We start from the raw sequence: 22,723 nt of genomic DNA on the forward strand, positions 1-22,723 counted from the left end.
ATGAGGACAATGGCGATGACGATTATGATGACGGTAATGAAGACAATGGCAATGATGACGATTATGATGACGGTAATGAAGACAATGGCAATGATGACGATTATGATGACGGTAATTAAGACAATGGCAATGATGACGATTATGATGACGGTAATTAAGACAATGGCAATGATGACGATTATGATGACGGTAATGAAGACAATGGCGATGACGATTATGATGAAGGTAATGAAGACAATGGCAATGATGACGATTATGATGACGGTAATGAAGACAATGGCGTTGACGATTATGATAACGGTAATGAAGACAATGGCGATGACGATTATGACGAGGGTAATGAAGACAATGGCGATGACAATTTTCATGACGGTAATGAAGACAATGGCAATGATGACGATTATGATGACGGTAATGAAGACAATGGCGATGACGATTATGATGACGGTAATGAAGACAATGGCGATGACGATTATGATGACGGTAATTAAGACAATGGCAATGATGACGATTATGACGAGGGTAATGAAGACAATGGCGATGACGATTTTCATGACGGTAATGAAGACAATGGCAATGATGACGATAATGATGACGGTAATGAAGACAATGGCGATGACGATTATGATGACGGTAATGAAGACAATGGCGATGACGATTATGATGACGGTAATGAAGACAATGGCGATGACGATTATGATGACGGTAATGAAGACAATGGCGATGACGATTATGATGACATTAATGAAGACAATGCCAATGAAGACGATTATGATGACGGTAATGAGGACAATGGCAATGATGACGATTATAATTAACGGTAATTAAGACAATGGCGATGACGATTATAATGACGGTAATGAAGACAATGGCGATGACGATTATGATGAGGGTAATGAAGACAATGGCGATGACGATTAAGATGACGGTAATGAAGACAATGGCGATGATGACGATTATGATGACGGTAATGAAGACAATGGCAATGATGACGATTATGATGACGGTAATGAAGACAATGGCAATGATGACGATTATGATGATGGTAATGAAGACAATGGCAATGATGACGATTATGATCACGGTAATTAAGACAATGGCAATGATGACGATTATGATAACGGTAATGAAGACAATGGCGATGACGATTATGATGACGGTAATGAAGACAATGGCGTTGACGATTTTCATGACGGTAATGAAGACAATGGCAATGATGACGATTATGATGACGGCAATGAAGACAATGGCAATGATGACGATTATGATGACGGTAATGAAGACAATGGCGATGACGATTATGATGACGGTAATGAAGACAATGGCGATGACGATTATGATGACGGTAATGAAGACAATAGCGATGACGATTATGATGAGGGTAATGAAGACAATAGCGATGACGATTATGATGAAGGTAATAAAGACAATGGCGATGACGATTATGATGACGGTAATGAAGACAATGGCGATGATGACGATTATGATGACGGTAATGAAGACAATGGCGATGACAATTATGATGACGGTAATGAAGACAATGGCGATGATGACGATTATGATGACGGTAATAAAGACAATGACGATGATGACGATTATGATGAGCGTAATGAAGACAATGGCGATGACGATTAGGATGAGGGTAATGAGGACAATGGCGATGACGATTATGATGACGGTAATGAAGACAATGGCAATGATGACGATTATGATGACGGTAATGAAGACAATGGCAATGATGACGATTATGATGACGGTAATTAAGACAATGGCAATGATGACGATTATGATGACGGTAATTAAGACAATGGCAATGATGACGATTATGATGACGGTAATGAAGACAATGGCGATGACGATTATGATGAAGGTAATGAAGACAATGGCAATGATGACGATTATGATGACGGTAATGAAGACAATGGCGTTGACGATTATGATAACGGTAATGAAGACAATGGCGATGACGATTATGACGAGGGTAATGAAGACAATGGCGATGACAATTTTCATGACGGTAATGAAGACAATGGCAATGATGACGATTATGATGACGGTAATGAAGACAATGGCGATGACGATTATGATGACGGTAATGAAGACAATGGCGATGACGATTATGATGACGGTAATTAAGACAATGGCAATGATGACGATTATGATGACGGTAATGAAGACAATGGCGATGACGATTATGATGAAGGTAATGAAGACAATGGCAATGATGACGATTATGATGACGGTAATGAAGACAATGGCGATGACGATTATGATAACGGTAATGAAGACAATGGCGATGACGATTATGACGAGGGTAATGAAGACAATGGCGATGACGATTTTCATGACGGTAATGAAGACAATGGCAATGATGACGATAATGATGACGGTAATGAAGACAATGGCGATGACGATTATGATGACGGTAATGAAGACAATGGCGATGACGATTATGATGACGGTAATGAAGACAATGGCGATGACGATTATGATGACGGTAATGAAGACAATGGCGATGACGATTATGATGACATTAATGAAGACAATGCCAATGAAGACGATTATGATGACGGTAATGAAGACAATGGCAATGATGACGATTATAATTAACGGTAATTAAGACAATGGCGATGACGATTATAATGACGGTAATGAAGACAATGGCGATGACGATTATGATGAGGGTAATGAAGACAATGGCGATGACGATTAAGATGACGGTAATGAAGACAATGGCGATGATGACGATTATGATGACGGTATTGAAGACAATGGCAATGATGACGATTATGATGACGGTATTGAAGACAATGGCAATGATGACGATTATGATGACGGTATTGAAGACAATGGCAATGATGACGATTATGATGATGGTAATGAAGACAATGGCAATGATGACGATTATGATCACGGTAATTAAGACAATGGCAATGATGACGATTATGATGACGGTAATGAAGACAATTGCAATGATGACGATTATGATGACGGTAATGAAGACAATGGCAATGATGACGATTATGATAACGGTAATGAAGACAATGGCGATGACGATTATCATGAGGGTAATGAAGACAATGGCAATGATGACGATTATGATGACGGTAAAGAAGACAATGGCGATGACGATTATGATGACGGTAATGAAGACAATGGCAATGATGACGATTATGATGACTGTAATGAAGACAATGGCAATGAAGACGATTATGATGACGGTAATGAAGACAATGGCAATGATGACGATTATAATTAACGGTAATGAAGACAATGGCGATGACGATTATGATGACGGTAATGAAGACAATGGCGATGACGATTATGATGACGGTAATGAAGACAATGGCGATGACGATTATGATGACGGTAATGAAGACAATGGCGATGACGATTATGATGAGGGTAATGAAGACAATGGCGATGACGATAATGATGACGGTAATGAAGACAATGGCGATGATGACGATTATGATGACGGTAATGAAGACAATGGCAATGATGACGATTATGATGACGGTAATGAAGACAATGGCAATGATGACGATTATGATCACGGTAATTAAGACAATTGCAATGATGACGATTATGATGACGGTAATGAAGACAATGGCAATGATGACGATTATGATAACGGTAATGAAGACAATTGCAATGATGACGATTATGATGACGGTAATGAAGACAATGGCAATGATGACGATTATGATGACGGTAATGAAGACAATGGCAATGATGACGATTATGATGACGGTAATGAAGACAATGGCAATGATGACGATTATGATGACGGTAATGAAGACAATTGCAATGATGACGATTATGATGACGGTAATGAAGACAATGGCAATGATGACGATTATGATAACGGTAATGAAGACAATGGCGATGACGATTATGATGAGGGTAATGAAGACAATGGCAATGATGAGGATTATGATGACGGTAATGAAGACAATGGCGATGACGATTATGATGACGGTAATTAAGACAATAGCGATGACGATTATGATGAGGGTAATGAAGACAATAGCGATGACGATTATGATGAAGGTAATAAAGACAATGGCGATGACGATTATGATGACGGTAATGAAGACAATGGCGATGACGATTATGATGACGATTATGATGACGGTAATGAAGACAATGGCGATGATGACGATTATGATGACGGTAATGAAGACAATGGCGATGACGATTATGATGACGGTAATGAAGACAATGGCGATGATGACGATTATGATGACGGTAATAAAGACAATGGCGATGATGACGATTATGATGAGCGTAATGAAGACAATAGCTATGACGATTAGGATGAGGGTAATGAAGACAATGGCAATGAAGACGATTATAATTAACGGTAATGAAGACAATGGCGATGATGACGATTATGATGACAGCAATGAAGACAATGGCAATGATGACGATTATGATGACGGTAATGAAGACAATGGCGATGACGATTATGATGACGGTAATGAAGACAATGGCGATGACGATTATGATGACGGTAATTAAGACAATAACGATGACGATTATGATGAGGGTAATGAAGACAATAGCGATGACGATTATGATGAAGGTAATAAAGACAATGGCGATGACGATTATGATGACGGTAATGAAGACAATGGCGATGACGATTATGATGACGATTATGATGACGGTAATGAAGACAATGGCGATGATGACGATTACGATGACGGTAATGAAGACAATGGCGATGACGATTATGATGACGGTAATGAAGACAATCGCGATGATGACGATTATGATGACGGTAATAAAGACAATGGCGATGATGACGATTATGATGAGCGTAATGAAGACAATGGCGATGACGATTAGGATGAGGGTAATGAAGACAATGGCGATGACGATTATGATGAGGGTAATGAAGACAATGGCAATGATGACGATTATGATGACGGTAAAAAAGACAATGGCGATGACGATTATGATGACGGTAATGAAGACAATGGCGATGATAACAATTATGATGACGGTAATGAAGACAATGGCGATGACGATTATGATGACGTTAATGAAGACAATGGCAATGATGACGATTATGATGACGGTAATGAAGACAATGGGAATGAAGACGATCATGATGACGGTAATGAAGACAGTGGCAATGATGACGATTATAATTAACGGTAATGAAGACAATGGCGATGACGATTATGATGACGGTAATGAAGACAATGGCGATGACGATTATGATGACGGTAATGAAGACAATGGCGATGACGATTATGATGACGGTAATGAAGACAATGGCGATGACGATTATGATGACGGTAATGAAGACAATGGCGATGACGATTATGATGATGGTAATGAAGACAATGCCAATGAAGACGATTATGATGACGGTAATGAAGACAATGGCAATGATGACGATTATGATGACGGTAATGAAGACAATGGCGATGACGATTATGATGACGGTAATGAAGACAATGGCGATGACGATTATGATGAGGGTAATGAAGACAATGGCGATGACGATTATGATGACGGTAATGAAGACAATGGCGATGATGACGATTATGATGATGGTAATGAAGACAATGACAATGATGACGATTATGATGACGGTAATGAAGACAATGGCAATGATGACGATTATGATGACGGTAATGAAGACAATGGCAATGATGACGATTATGATTACGGTAATTAAGACAATGGCAATGATGACGATTATGATGACGGTAATGAAGACAATTGCAATGATGACGATTATGATGACGGTAATGAAGACAATGGCAATGATGACGATAATGATGATGGTAATGAAGACAATGGCGATGACGATTATGATGAGGGTAATGAAGACAATGGCAATGATGACGATTATGATGATGGTAATGAAGACAATGGCGATGACGATTATGATAACGGTAATGAAGACAATGGCGATGACCATTATGACGAGGGTAATGAAGACAATGGCAATGATGACGATTATGATGACGGTAATGAAGACAATGGCGATGACGATTATGATAACGGTAATGAAGACAATGGCGATGACGATTATGATGACGGTAATGAAGACAATGGCGATGACGATTTTCATGACGGTAATGAAGACAATGGCAATGATGACGATTATGATGACGGCAATGAAGACAATGGCAATGATGACGATTATGATGACGGTAATGAAGACAATGGCGATGACGATTATGATGACGGTAATGAAGACAATGGCGATGACGATTATGATGACGGTAATGAAGACAATAGCGATGACGATTATGATGAGGGTAATGAAGACAATAGCGATGACGATTATGATGAAGGTAATAAAGACAATGGCGATGACGATTATGATGACGGTAATGAAGACAATAGCGATGACGATTATGATGAGGGTAATGAAGACAATAGCGATGACGATTATGATGACAGTAATGAAGACAATGGCGATGATGACGAATATGATGACGGTAATGAAGACAATGGCAATGATGACGATCATGATGACGGTAATGAAGACAATGGCAATGATGACGATTATGATGACGGTAATGAAGACAATGGCAATGATGATGATTATGATCACGGTAATTAAGACAATGGCAATGATGACGATTATGATGATGGTAATGAAGACAATTGCAATGATGACGATTATGATGACGGTAATGAAGACAATGGCAATGATAACGATTAGGATGATGGTAATGAAGACAATTGCAATGATGACGATTATGATGACGGTAATGAAGACAATGGCAATGATGACGATTATGATGACGGTAATGAAGACAATGGCGATGACGATTATGATGACGGTAATGAAGACAATGGCAATGATGACGATTATGATAACGGTAATGAAGACAATGGCGATGACGATTATGATGACGGTAATGAAGACAATGGCAATGATGACGATTATGATGACGGTAATGAAGACAATGGCGATGACGATTATGATGACGGTAATGAAGACAATGGCAATGATGACGATTATGATGACGGTAATGAAGACAATGGCGATGACGATTATGATGAGGGTAATGAAGACAATGGCAATGATGACGATTATGATAACGGTAATGAAGACAATGGCGATGACGATTATGATGAGGGTAATGAAGACAATGGCAATGATGACGATTATGATGACGGTAATGAAGACAATGGCGATGACGATTATGATAACGGTAATGAAGACAATGGCGATGACCATTATGATGACGGTAATGAAGACAATGGCGATGACGATTTTCATGACGGTAATGAAGACAATGGCAATGATGACGATTATGATGACGGCAATGAAGACAATGGCAATGATGACGATTATGATGACGGTAATAAAGACAATGGCGATGACGATTATGATGACGGTAATGAAGACAATGGCGATGACGATTATGATGACGGTAATGAAGACAATAGCGATGACGATTATGATGAGGGTAATGAAGACAATAGCGATGACGATTATGATGAAGGTAATAAAGACAATGGCGATGACGATTATGATGACGGTAATGAAGACAATAGCGATGACGATTATGATGAGGGTAATGAAGACAATAGCGATGACGATTATGATGACAGTAATGAAGACAATGGCGATGATGACGATTATGATGACGGTAATGAAGACAATGGCAATGATGACGATCATGATGACGGTAATGAAGACAATGGCAATGATGACGATTATGATGACGGTAATGAAGACAATGGCAATGATGACGATTATGATCACTTTAATTAAGACAATGGCAATGATGACGATTATGATGATGGTAATGAAGACAATTGCAATGATGACGATTATGATGACGGTAATGAAGACAATGGCAATGATGACGATTATGATAACGGTAATGAAGACAATGGCGATGACGATTATGATGAGGGTAATGAAGACAATGGCAATGATGACGATTATGATGACGGTAATGAAGACAATGGCGATGACGATTATGATAACGGTAATGAAGACAATGGCGATGACGATTATGACGAGGGTAATGAAGACAATGGCAATGATGACGATTATGATGACGGTAATGAAGACAATGGCGATGACGATTATGATAACGGTAATGAAGACAATGGCGATGACGATTATGACGAGGGTAATGAAGACAATGGCAATGATGACGATTATGATGACGGCAATGAAGACAATGGCGATGATGACGATTATGATGACGGTAATGAAGACAATGGCAATGACGATTATGATGACGGAAATGAAGACAATGGCAATGATGACGATTATGATCACGGTAATTAAGACAATGGCAATGATGGCGATTATGATGACGGTAATGAAGACAATTGCAATGATGACGATTATGATGACGGTAATGAAGACAATGGCAATGATGACGATTATGATAACGGTAATGAAGACAATGGCGATGACGATTATGATGAGGGTAATGAAGACAATAGCGATGACGATTATGATGACAGTAATGAAGACAATGGCGATGATGACGATTATGATGACGGTAATGAAGACAATGGCAATGATGACGATCATGATGACGGTAATGAAGACAATGGGAATGATGACGATTATGATGACGGTAATGAAGACAATGGCAATGATGACGATTATGATCACGGTAATTAAGACAATGGCAATGATGACGATTATGATGATGGTAATGAAGACAATTGCAATGATGACGATTATGATGACGGTAATGAAGACAATGGCAATGATGACGATTATGATAACGGTAATGAAGACAATGGCGATGACGATTATGATGAGGGTAATGAAGACAATGGCAATGATGACGATTATGATGACGGTAATGAAGACAATGGCGATGACGATTATGATAACGGTAATGAAGACAATGGCGATGACGATTATGACGAGGGTAATGAAGACAATGGCAATGATGACGATTATGATGACGGTAATGAAGACAATGGCGATGACGATTATGATAACGGTAATGAAGACAATGGCGATGACGATTATGAATACGGTAATGGAGACAATAGCGATGACGATTATGATGAGGGTAATGAAGACAATAGCGATGACGATTATGATGAAGGTAATAAAGACAATGGCGATGACGATTATGATGACGGTAATGAAGACAATGGCGATGACGATTATGATGACGATTATGATGACGGTAATGAAGACAATGGCGATGATGACGATTATGATGACGGTAATGAAGAAAATGGCGATGACGATAATGATGACGGTAATGAAGACAATGGCGATGATGACGATTATGATGACGGTAATAAAGACAATGGCGATGATGACGATTATGATGAGCGTAATGAAGACAATGGCGATGACGATTATGACGAGGGTAATGAAGACAATGGCAATGATGACGATTATGATGACGGTAATGAAGACAATGGCGATGACGATTATGATAACGGTAATGAAGACAATGGCGATGCCGATTATGACGAGGGTAATGAAGACAATGGCAATGATGACGATTATGATGACGGTAATGAAGACAATGGCGATGACGATTATGATAACGGTAATGAAGACAATGGCGATGACGATTATGATGACGGTAATGAAGACAATGGCGATGACGATTATGATGATGGTAATGAAGACAATGGCGATGACGATTATGATGACGGTAATGAAGACAATAGCGATGACGATTATGATGAGGGTAATGAAGACAATAGCGATGACGATTATGATGAAGGTAATAAAGACAATGGCGATGACGATTATTATGACGGTAATGAAGACAATAGCGATGACGATTATGATGAGGGTAATGAAGACAATAGCGATGACGATTATGATGACAGTAATGAAGACAATGGCGATGACGATTATGATGACGGTAATGAAGACAATTGCAATGATGACGATTATGATGACGGTAATGAAGACAATAGCAATGATGACGATTATGATGATGGCAATGAAGACAATGGCAATGATGACGATTATGATGACGGTAGTGAAGACAATGGCGATGACGATTATGATGACGGTAATGAAGACAATGGCGATGACGATTATGATGACGGTAATGAAGACAATAGCGATGACGATTATGATGAGGGTAATGAAGACAATAGCGATGACGATTATGATGAAGGTAATAAAGACAATGGCGATGACGATTATGATGATGGTAATGAAGACAATAGCGATGACGATTATGATGAGGGTAATGAAGACAATAGCGATGACAATTATGATAACAGTAATGAAGACAATGGCGATGACGATTATGATCACGGTAATGAAGACAATGGCAATGATGACGATTATGATGACGGTAATGAAGACAATGGCAATGATGACGATTATGATGACGGTAATGAAGACAATGGCAATGATGACGATTATGATGACGGCAATGAAGACAATGGCAATGATGACGATTATGATCACGGTAATTAAGACAATGGCAATGATGACGATTATGATGATGGTAATGAAGACAATTGCAATGATGACGATTATGATGACGGTAATGAAGACAATGGCAATGATGACGATTATGATAACGATAATGAAGACAATGGCGATGACGATTATGATGAGGGTAATGAAAACAATGGCGATGACGATTATGATAACGGTAATGAAGACAATGGCGATGACGATTATGACGAGGGTAATGAAGACAATGGCAATGATGACGATTATGATAACGGCAATGAAGACAATGGCGATGACGATTATGATAACGGTAATGAAGACAATGGCGATGCCGATTATGACGAGGGTAATGAAGACAATGGCAATGATGACGATTATGATGACGGTAATGAAGACAATGGCGATGACGATTATGATGACGGTAATGAAGACAATGGCGATGACGATTTTCATGACGGTAATGAAGACAATGGCAATGATGACGATTATGATGACGGCAATGAAGACAATGGCAATGATGACGATTATGATGACGGTAATGAAGACAATGGCGATGACGATTATGATGACGGTAATGAAGACAATGGCGATGACGATTATGATGACAGTAATGAAGACAATAGCGATGACGATTATGATGAGGGGAATGAAGACAATAGCGATGACGATTATGATGAAGGTAATAAAGACAATGGCGATGACGATTATGATGATGGTAATGAAGACAATAGCGATGACGATTATGATGAGGGTAATGAAGACAATAGCGATGACAATTATGATAACAGTAATGAAGACAATGGCGATGACGATTATGATCACGGTAATGAAGACAATGGCAATGATGACGATTATGATGACGGTAATGAAGACAATGGCAATGATGACGATTATGATGACGGTAATGAAGACAATGGCAATGATGACGATTATGATGACGGCAATGAAGACAATGGCAATGATGACGATTATGATCACGGTAATTAAGACAATGGCAATGATGATGATTATGATGATGGTAATGAAGACAATTGCAATGATGACGATTATGATGACGGTAATGAAGACAATGGCAATGATGACGATTATGATAACGATAATGAAGACAATGGCGATGACGATTATGATGAGGGTAATGAAAACAATGGCGATGACGATTATGATAACGGTAATGAAGACAATGGCGATGACGATTATGACGAGGGTAATGAAGACAATGGCAATGATGACGATTATGATAACGGCAATGAAGACAATGGCGATGACGATTATGATAACGGTAATGAAGACAATGGCGATGCCGATTATGACGAGGGTAATGAAGACAATGGCAATGATGACGATTATGATGACGGTAATGAAGACAATGGCGATGACGATTATGATGACGGTAATGAAGACAATGGCGATGACGATTTTCATGACGGTAATGAAGACAATGGCAATGATGACGATTATGATGACGGCAATGAAGACAATGGCAATGATGACGATTATGATGACGGTAATGAAGACAATGGCGATGACGATTATGATGACGGTAATGAAGACAATGGCGATGACGATTATGATGACAGTAATGAAGACAATAGCGATGACGATTATGATGAGGGGAATGAAGACAATAGCGATGACGATTATGATGAAGGTAATAAAGACAATGGCGATGACGATTATGATGACGGTAATGAAGACAATAGCGATGACGATTATGATGAGGGTAATGAAGACAATAGCGATGACGATTATGATGACAGTAATGAAGACAATGGCGATGACGATTATGATGACGGTAATGAAGACAATGGCAATGATGACGATTATGATGACGGTAATGAAGACAATGGCAATGATGACGATTATGATGACGGTAATGAAGACAATGGCAATGATGACGATTATGATGATGAAAATGAAGACAATGGCAATGATGACGATTATGATGACGGTAATGAAGACAATGGCGATGACGATTATGATGACGGTAATGAAGACAATGGCGATGACGATTATGATGACGGTAATGAAGACAATAGCGATGACGATTATGATGAGGGTAATGAAGACAATAGCGATGACGATTATGATGAAGGTATAAAGACAATGGCGATGACGATTATGATGATGGTAATGAAGACAATAGCGATGACGATTATGATGAGGGTAATGAAGACAATAGCGATGACGATTATGATGACAGTAATGAAGACAATGGCGATGACGATTATGATCACGGTAATGAAGACAATGGCAATGATGACGATTATGATGACGGTAATGAAGACAATGGCAATGATGACGATTATGATGACGGTAATGAAGACAATGGCAATGATGACGATTATGATGACGGCAATGAAGACAATGGCAATGATGACGATTATGATGACGGTAATGAAGACAATGGCGATGACGATTATGATGACGGTCATGAAGACAATGGCGATGACGATTATGATGACGGTAATGAAGACAATGGCGATGATAACAATAATGATGAGGGTAATGAAGACAATGGCAATGACGATTTTCATGACGGTAATGAAGACAATGGAAATGATGACGATTATGATGATGGCAATGAAGACAATGGCAATGATGACGATTATGATGACGGTAATGAAGACAATGGCGATGACGATTATGATGACGGTAATGAAGACAATGGCGATGACGATTATGATGACGGTAATGAAGACAATGGCAATGATGACGATTATGATGACGGTAATGAAGACAATGGCAATGACGATTATGATGACGGTAATGAAGACAATAGCGATGACGATTATGATGAGGGTAATGAAGACAATGGCGATGACGATTATGATGAGGGTAATGAAGACAATAGCGATGACGATTATGATGATGGTAATGAAGACAATGGCGATGACGATTATGATGAGGGTAATGAAGACAATGGCGATGATGACGATTATGATGACGGTAATGAAGACAATGGCGATGACGATTATGATGAGGGTAATGAAGACAATGGCAATGATGACGATTATGATAACGGTAATGAAGACAATGGTGATGACGATTATGATGAGAGTAATGAAGACAATGGCAATGATGACGATTATGATGACGGTAATGAAGACAAGGGCAATGATGACGATTATGATGACGGAAATGAAGACAATTGCAATGATGACGGTTATGATAACGGTAGTGAAGACAATGGCGATGACGATTATGATGAGGGTAATGAAGACAATGGCGATGATAACAATTATGATGACGGTAATGAAGACAATGGCAATGATGACGATTATGATGACGGTAATGAAGACAATGGCGATGACGATTATGATAACGGTAATGAAGACAATGGCAATGACGATTATGATGACGGTAATGAAGACAATGGCAATGACGATCATGATGACGGTAATAAAGACAATGGCGATGACGATTATGATGACGGTAATGAAGACAATGGCGATAACAATTATGATGACTGTAATGAAGACAATGGCGATGACGATTATGATGACGGTAATGAAGACAATGGCAATGACGATCATGATGACGGTAATAAAGACAATGGCGATGACGATTATGATGACGGTAATGAAGACATTGGCGATAACAATTATGATGACTGTAATGAAGACAATGGCAATGACGATTATGATGACGGTAATGAAGACAATGGCGATGACGATTATGATGACGGTAATGAGACAATGGCGATGATGACGACTGCAGGAGGACGTCACCGGAGCACTTGACTTGGCACGCGTTGTGCCCCTTGCTGCCGTTGTCGCACCACCAGTTGCTGTTGATCTGGAAGATGCCGTAGTCAGTGGAGCCGTTGTAGTTGTGGTACGTGGCCCTCGTGTTGTAGCTGCTCTCGGCCTGAGCCAAACACACCCCTGGGCACCAAACACAAACATCCCCCCCGCCACGCACAGCCTTTAGCGATCAGCAGCGCCTACCAAGGCCGGCACCGTGACACACGAGCGGGTGGGTGGCCTGCACCACGCCCGGCCGCCTTTGTCTCCGCAGTGGCGATGTTTACACACCACGCCAGGTACTCATTTGAGGTTGAGTTTACCTAGGGGAGGCCCAGGACCAGTTCAGATAACCACCGGTGGTGTTGGCCGCGAGCGGGAATCGAACTCGGGTCGCCGGATTCGTAGCGCAGCGTAGTGTTAATCGTCGCACCATCGCTCACCACCATCGCTCACCACCACCGCTCACCACCACCACTCACCACCACCGCTCACCACCACCAGCTAGTGAACCACAACATCCTCCCCAGGGGTGAGCTAACAGCGCGTGGGAGAAACCCGCTGTCCTGTGTGAGAGTATCTGTCTAACTCACCGTGGTGAGCGAGTGGTTGGGTGAGTGGTTGAGTGAGTGGGTGAGTGGCTGGGTGACGCCTGTATATGTGGATTCATATTCTTAGGTTTTTTCGGTAAAGTCACGTAGGTAAAACATTAAAATTTAAAGTAAAATAAAATAAAAATCACGACGTTTCGGAGGCAACACAAGCTTCCGTCTTCAGGTTGAAACGTCACAGCCACGACAGCTGTATCAAGTAAATGAGAGATTGCAGGAGCTACCACTCCGTTTATATAATGGTTGGAGAGGGGGGGGGCAAGTAAAGCACACTTTTTATTCATATGGTAAGGTGAGGCTTAAGAGGGTGAGCCTTTGTTATGGAGAGGTACGGTTTGTGACTCAACCTGTGACAAGGAGACAACCACTAAACATGGTAAACCTGTAATAGTCTGTCAAATAAGATTGGCCAACTAAGTGTAGTTAAATCTTTTTTGCATGGTTAATCACATCTTTCCAATGATTACTCAGTTTGTAACCATCATCACGGTTGAAATTATGTCTGTGTTTGTATATTTGTATGGCTTCGTGTACAAACCTTTGATGGTAGCCAGGAGGTTTGCAGAGAACCTTGGTCTCGGAAAAGACAATTTCATGAGAGCCCACCGAGTTGTAGCAATGATCGGCAACGGCCGAAGAATCAGTTCTGCCGTGTTTCAGATCTGACTTGTGCTCGCGGACACGATCAGAAACATGACGTTTCGTTTCTCCATTGTAGCAATCACCACAAATGCAACTCAATTTGTAGACTCCAGGATACTGTAAGTCAGGAACAACATCCTTCACAGATGGAATCAGATCACGGATTTTATGCACTGTACTGAATCGGACTTGGATCTTATGTTTGTTTAGAATTTTGGAGATCTTTTTGGTCACGCCTGCTATGTATGGTAACGTGATAGTTTTGGTCGGAGTTTCATGTGGCTGTTTCTGTGTGGTGGGAGAAACAGCTTGGCGGATAGTGCGGTCAGAGTATCCGTTCATCCTGAGGGCCCGATGTACATGTCTTAATTCACCGGCCAGGTGGTGTTGGTCAGAAATGCCATGGGCTCTGTGGTATAGCGTTTTGATGAGATACTTCTTTTGAGATGGGTGGTGGTGGGAATCCGGTTTCAAGTAGGAATCTGTGTGGGTGGCTTTCCTGTAGACAGAATGTCCCAAGGATCCGTCAGGCCTCCTCTCTGATCGTGTCCGCGAGCACAAGTCAGATTTGAAACACGGCAGAACTGATTCGTCGGCCGTTGCCGATCATTGCTACAACTCGGTGGGCTCTCATGAAATTGTCTTTTCCGAGACCAAGGTTCTCTGCAAACCTCCTGGCTACCATCAAAGGTTTGTACACGAAGCCATACAAATATACAAACACAGACATAATTTCAACCGTGATGATGGTTACAAACTGAGTAATCATTGGAAAGATGTGATTAACGATGCAAAAAAGATTTAACTACACTTAGTTGGCCAATCTTATTTGACAGACAACTATTACAGGTTTACCATGTTTAGTGGTTGTCTCCTTCTCACAGGTTGAGTCACAAACCGTACCTCTCCATAACAAAGGCTCACCCTCTTAAGCCTCACCTTACCATATGAATAAAAAGTGTGCTTTACTTGCCCCCCCCCTCTCCAACCATTATATAAACGGAGTGGTAGCTCCTGCAATCTCTCATTTACTTGATACAGCTGTCGTGGCTGTGACGTTTCAACCTGAAGACGGAAGCTTGTGTTGCCTCCGAAACGTCGTGATTTTTATTTTATTTTACTTTTGTTAATTTTAATGTTTTACCTACGGGACTTTACCGAAAAAACCTAAGAATATGAATCCTTGCAGTCACGAAAGCTTCAAATCTAGAATGTATATGTGGAGTTTGCATGTCTCGTTGTCCAGAGGAATTTTCTCCAGCGTCCTTCGGGTTTTCCTTCCACGTTTAGAAATGTATACACAATAAGCCACTTCGTTCAACTATCAATTATGGGCAGGTTGCTACCGAACAAGAGCTAAATAGCTCTGGTAAAATGTCAATACAGTAGTTAAGCGGTCGCGCGTTTCGCCGCTTGTTGCAGAAGTCTGCAGTTCGAATCCGATTGGCCGCCCTGGTTAGTGAAAACTCACGACGTTTCGATCGCAACACAAGCAAGCTTCATCAGGTGGGACATAACCACAGCAAAAAATGCTGAAGTAGGCGAGAGAGCTGTGGTTGATGAGGTTGTTCCACCTGATGAAAATTGCTCGTGTTGCGATCGAAACGTCGTGATTTTTTTATTTTATTTTCTACCTACGTGACTTTACCAAAAGAACCAAAGAGTATGGATTCCTGCAGTCACGAAAGCTTCAAATCAAGATAGTTTAGTTTATAAATTGAACCGTGAATAGTTCGACGAATAGTGGCTACTCAGAAAGACAAAGCCCTTCAATGATCACAACGTATTTGCTGCTAAATAATCAAACACATTTGCATTGAAAAGGCAAATTATTAAATGGTGCTGGCACACTGCATTGTCGACTATTCAATTACCATCGCAGTCGATTACCATCCCAATTAGTTACCACCCCAATCAATGACCATCTCAATCAATGACCAACGCAATAAATTATCACCCCGATCAATGACCATCTCAATCAATTAACATCTCGTTAAGTCGCCATCTGGATGAATTACCGTCCCAAACAATTACCATCTCAACCAAACGAATGCAACTGCCCGACGGGACGTGCAAAAGTGCTGGCGGATTGAAAAAAAAATCCTGAGATTTTGACCGTCAGAACACAACAACAACAACCCCAGATCCTCGATCAACGCCCGTCTCTGGCTCGGAATGTTGGTAGTGGAGGTGTGTGGGTGAAGCTCTCACAGTCGCCGAGGCTGGCTTTCCCCACTCCCATGTCGTGCAGGGCCTTCGCGAGCTCGCATCGTGCGAACACCTTGGCACGCGTGCGGGGGACGACGCAGAGAGACGCCGCCAGCACGAACATCGCGAACGAACGAAACGACATCGCGAGAGATTCTTTTTGTTTTCTCCACCACGGCCGCTCCCCGCTCTCGTTCTGCCTCTCGCTGTTCAGCCCGCACCCGGTATTTAGAGCCCCCCACCACCGCTCACACCCCGGAACTGCTCGCCGACAAGTCGTGGCTTGCGTGTGGGCGTGGGGGACGAGCGGTGGTGCAGTGGTTAGCGTTGCACTGCGCTACGAACCCTGGTGACCCCGAGTTCAGGTTTCTAGCTCACGGCCACCAACCCAGTGACGATTATCTGAAAGCGGTCCCGTAGCCTCCCCCTAGGTCGACTCAGTCTGAAACGAGTACCTGGTGCGATGCGTAAAACATCGCCACTGGGGAGACAAAGGCGGGCGAGCACGGTGCTTGGCCACCCACCCCTTCGGCTGCCAAGTCGTCGCCCATAGTTGGTCGTCAACAGCACTTGCCCCAAAATTTTGTTGACGTAATACGGTGCATTTGTGTCTCACAGTACATAATGGGGGGCGGTGGCGCAGTGATTATAGCATTGCGCATGTTACAAGCGGTAAAGCCCCGTAGATAGGTTGAAATAAAGTAACAAAAACCTACAAAAAAAGTTTTTTGGTGATTTTCTTTCAACCTATCTACGTGATTCTAGATTTTAAGCTTTAGTGACTGCAAGGATGCATATTCTTAGGTTTTTTCGGTAAAGTCACGTCGGTAAAAATTTGAAATTAAAATAAATACAAAATAAATAAATAAAGTCACTATCTACGTGACTTTACTGAAAGATCCGAAAAATATGTATTCCTGCACTCACGAAAGCTTTAAGTCAAGATTAAAGCGAGATAAGCTTCACGCTTGGTCGATAGCCGACACGGTGTGTGGGGGTTACCGACGGGAGGGACCCCCCCCCCCCGCAGAGCAGGGGGAGAACAAACAAACTCCACTTTCTCCCTCTGTAAATCAGGGGGAGATCACACAAACTCCCCTCACTCACTCTGTAGAACAGGGGGAGATCATACAAACTCCACTCACTCACTCTGTAGAACAGGGGGAGATCACACAAACTCCACTCACTCTGTAGAACGGGGGAGATCATACAAACTCCACTCACTCACTCTGCAGAACAGGGGGAGATCACACAAACTCCACTCACTCACTCTGTAGAACAGGGGGAGATCACACAAACTCCACTCACTCACTCTGGAGAACAGGGGGAGATCACACAAACTCCACTCACTCACTCTGTAGAACAGGGGGAGATCACACAAACTCCACTCACTCACTCTGTAGAACAGGGGGAGATCACACAAACTCCACTCACTCACTCTGTAGAACAGGGGGAGATCACGCAAACTCCACTCACTCTGTAGAACAGGGGGAGATCATACAAACTCCACTCACTCACTCTGTAGAGCAGGGGGAGATCACACAAACTTCACTCACTCTGTAGAACAGGGGGAGATCACACAAACTCCACTCACTCACTCTGTAGAACAGGGGGAGATCACACAAACTCCACTCACTCTGTAGAACAGGGGGAGATCATACAAACTCCACTCACTCACTCTGTAGAACAGGGGGAGATCACACAAACTCCACTCACTCACTCTGTAGAACAGGGGGAGATCACACAAACTCCACTCACTCACTCTGTAGAACAGGGGGAGATCACACAAACTCCACTCAGTCTGTAGAACAGGGGGAGATCATACAAACTCCACTCACTCACTCTATAGAACAGGGGGAGATCACACAAACTTCACTCACTCTGTAGAACAGGGGGAGATCACACAAACTCCACTCGCTCACTCTGTAGAACAGGGGGAGATCACACAAACTCCACTCACTCACTCTGTAGAACAGGGGGAGATCACACAAACTCCACTCACTCAGTCTGTAGATCAGGGGGAGATCACACAAACTCCACTCACTCACTCTGTAGAACAGGGGGAGATCATACAAACTGCACTCACTCACTCTGTAGAACATGGGGAGATCATGTGGGGGTCGCTAGTCTCCGAGATCCCTCCCTCGATAATGCTTACGGTCGGGCTAACATCATCACTCGCCCCCCCGCTGCTAAGCGAACCGCTGCTGGGTTCCTCACCCATGGTGTGGGAGCCGTCGCTCGAGGATTCCTCTACACCGCGGGTCCGCGTCGTAGGCATGGTTAGATACCGAGTAGTATTATGCCCCCTTTACGCTACCACGATACCTCCCTTGCCTAATCGCGCGCCTGCAACCCACACGGAGCGAACGTATGCACACCCACACACACACAGCTCCGTGCACTCCAACTCCACACTGACTCCTCACGTTATGATCGCGCACCTGTATCCCACGCGGAGCGAACGCACACGCACACACGCAGCTCCACACGCGACACCCACTCTCGCGCCGCTCTGCGCAGCGCTCCCACGAGGCGAGCAGCAGCAGTACACGCGTTCACACCGCTCACGAGATCACACGAGGCCACGCTTCGCTATTAATGATTTATTATTTGCTACCTGTGAATTGATGCTAGATCAGTATGAGTCGACGAGGCTGGCCTATTCTACCACCCCTGAATCTATTCTCTATCTATCGGCTATAGATGCCCACGGCGGTTCGTTGATCCCGTACTCGCAGCGTGCCTCGATGCGTCTCACGGACGTTCGGGTCGCTGGACTGGAGAGCGTCCTGTCGCCCGGCGCTAGAGAGAAGAGCGATTTCTCGTTTGTGCCCCCTTTTTATCCTCCCTACATCAAAGGGATGTGGCTCCGAGCGGGATGGCGGTCCTCCCCCCTTCCCTAACAATGGGCTCGCGCCCGCTTGCACGCGCACGGCGGTTCCGGGCGCCTTTGATATGCTAATCAATGTGCGGCATAAATTCTAATTAATCTCTTACCCTTCCTAACAATGGGGCCTGCGCGCTCAAGCGTAATTATCCCAACCCTCCATGACTATGCGCAAGAGCTCCTGCGGTCCCGCTATTCAGGCTGTGCCGTCCCTGCTTGCCCCGTCGACACGTGGGTGGTGTGTGTGGGGGATGCGCCTCAACCGCGGTGGCCGAATGCCCCACGCCGCGACCATACCATATTAAGGCTGGTCGCAGCGCCGCGGCGCAACGTAGCGTCGGGGGAGGTCATCCAATTCCCTGATCGCCGGAAACCGTGAGAGTTAATCCCGATAAGGGTTTCTCGGATAAAAACCGGTCGATCAGGTGATCTCCCCTTCCAGCGCTATGGGTGGGGGAAAATGCGTGCGGGTGTGTTCATGTGAGGTGAGGTGAGGGGGGCGAGGGGTTGGCTCCGTTGCTTGGTAGTGGCGAGGTTGGGGATGGGGCGCCTGCCGAACGGCTTCGTGGCGGCGGCATCACATAGCCCCCTGAGGTGCCAGTCCCCGTCCCGGGTTGACTGGAGCACCTCGCTTGGGCCGCGCCCACGAGGAAACGTTGCGGGGTCCGGGGGATCCGCCCGGACCTGGTGGCTGGTCTCGGCGCGGGTGGTTCCGTCCTCTGTAGCTCCTGCGGCGGCCTCCTCCTCCACTCCAGCGGCTCTCCCCGTCCTCCGGCACCTGTGGGCTGGGGCACAAACTCAGCAGCGGAAGGGTTTAGGGCCCGTCGTCCGCGCCGTCTCCAGACTGGATCGGGCGTATCGGGGGCCCGGCGGGGCCCATGTAGTGTGCGAGGCCCCCCAACACGAGGGGTGCGGGTACTCCGGGATTTCGGGGCCTTCGGGTGACGGGGTTCTCTCTCGCCGGGGCCGCTTTCCACGGTTTTAAGCGGCGGACGTTGACCACCGTCTCTCGACCCCTCTCCCCGCCATAAATTAGTACCGTCCAGGGGGAGATCTGCCGCACCACGGTCCAGGGTCCCCGCCAGTAGGTCGTCAGTTTCCCCACCTGCCCGGCCCCGACGCGAGGGGTGTGTAGCCACACCTTAGCGCCTGTCAGGAATAAGGGGGGTTCCATGCGGGGTCGGGTGCCCTGTTCCTGCCGCCGATGCGCGGCTTCGCCTTGCAGGTATGCTCGGCCTCGGGCTTCTCGCAGGGTCTCCAACAGGTGTTCCACGGGGCGGCTTCCCTCCTCCGGCTGGGGGGAAGGAACGCCGAATAGCAGATCTGCGGGTAAACGAGACTCACGGCCGAACATCATTAAAAACGGGGTTTGTCCCGTCGACGTGTGTACGGTGGTGGCGTAGGCGAAAGGGGCGTAGGGGAGGTGTTCGTCCCAATCCCGTTCATTTGCGGCCGCCATACGTTTGAGTTTCCCCGCTAGGGTCTGATTCATGCGCTCTACCATACCGTTCGCTTGGGGGTGGTACGCTGTGGTTCGGTCCTTCTGGATTCCGAATTCTCGGCACAGTGCCTGGAACAGCTCGGCCTCGAACTCGCTACCCTGGTCGGTGAGGACTCGTTCTGGGATCCCGTGCTTGAGTACGTAATGTTCCACGAATGCCCAGGCCACCACCAAGGCCGTTTTATCAGGGATGGCCACTGCCACGGGGTCGCGGGTGAAATACTCTACTGCGACTAGAATATACCGGTTGCCTCAATGGGATCGCGGGAATGGCCCCTGTAGATTGATCCCGACCAACTGATTCGTGCGGCTGACGCGGAACGGCCTTAGGGGTACCTGGTATTGTGCCGGTTTTGGCCCGCACTGCTGACAGGCGCGGCAGCCCTGTACCCAAGCCGCCACGTCTTGTGCCAATTTGGGCCAGAGATACTGGCGACGCAGGGTCTGTCGAGTGCGTCGTTCCCCATCGTGGCCCCCGAGTGGGTGGTCATGCACCAGCCGTAGCAGCTGGGGTCGCACCTGGGCAGGAACACAGATGCACCCCGGCTGGCCGGCCTCGGTTAACTCCCGTACCACTCCGTTCTGCACACACAACCGGGCATACAAACCGCTCCAGGGTCCTGGTAGGGCGCTCTTTTCCTCCCGCAGTGCCGCCTCCACTGCCGCCAGATCGGGATCTCGCTGCTGGGTCTGTCTCAGCTGCTCGTCGTTTAGGCCCGGGAAGGC

At 44.3% G+C, this 22,723-nt stretch overlaps 1 protein-coding gene across 1 annotated transcript in view; it reads right to left on the reverse strand.

The window, feature by feature from the left end:
* The window catches only part of LOC144945570 (lysozyme C-2-like), a 41,235-nt gene extending 23,365 nt beyond the window's left edge, over positions 1-17,870 (reverse strand). The window contains exons 1-2 of the mRNA XM_078874057.1: positions 17,610-17,870; positions 14,131-14,286 (exon numbers count right to left, since the gene is read on the reverse strand). Coding sequence (XP_078730183.1) covers positions 14,131-14,286; positions 17,610-17,751 — 298 coding nt within the window. The 5' untranslated portion in view covers positions 17,752-17,870. The remainder of the gene's footprint in view (positions 1-14,130; positions 14,287-17,609) is intronic.
* Positions 17,871-22,723: the final 4,853 nt, after the last annotated feature.

Source organism: Lampetra fluviatilis, chromosome 38, assembly GCF_964198595.1.
Source record: "Lampetra fluviatilis chromosome 38, kcLamFluv1.1, whole genome shotgun sequence".
In the NCBI taxonomy this organism is placed as follows: domain Eukaryota; kingdom Metazoa; phylum Chordata; class Hyperoartia; order Petromyzontiformes; family Petromyzontidae; genus Lampetra; species Lampetra fluviatilis.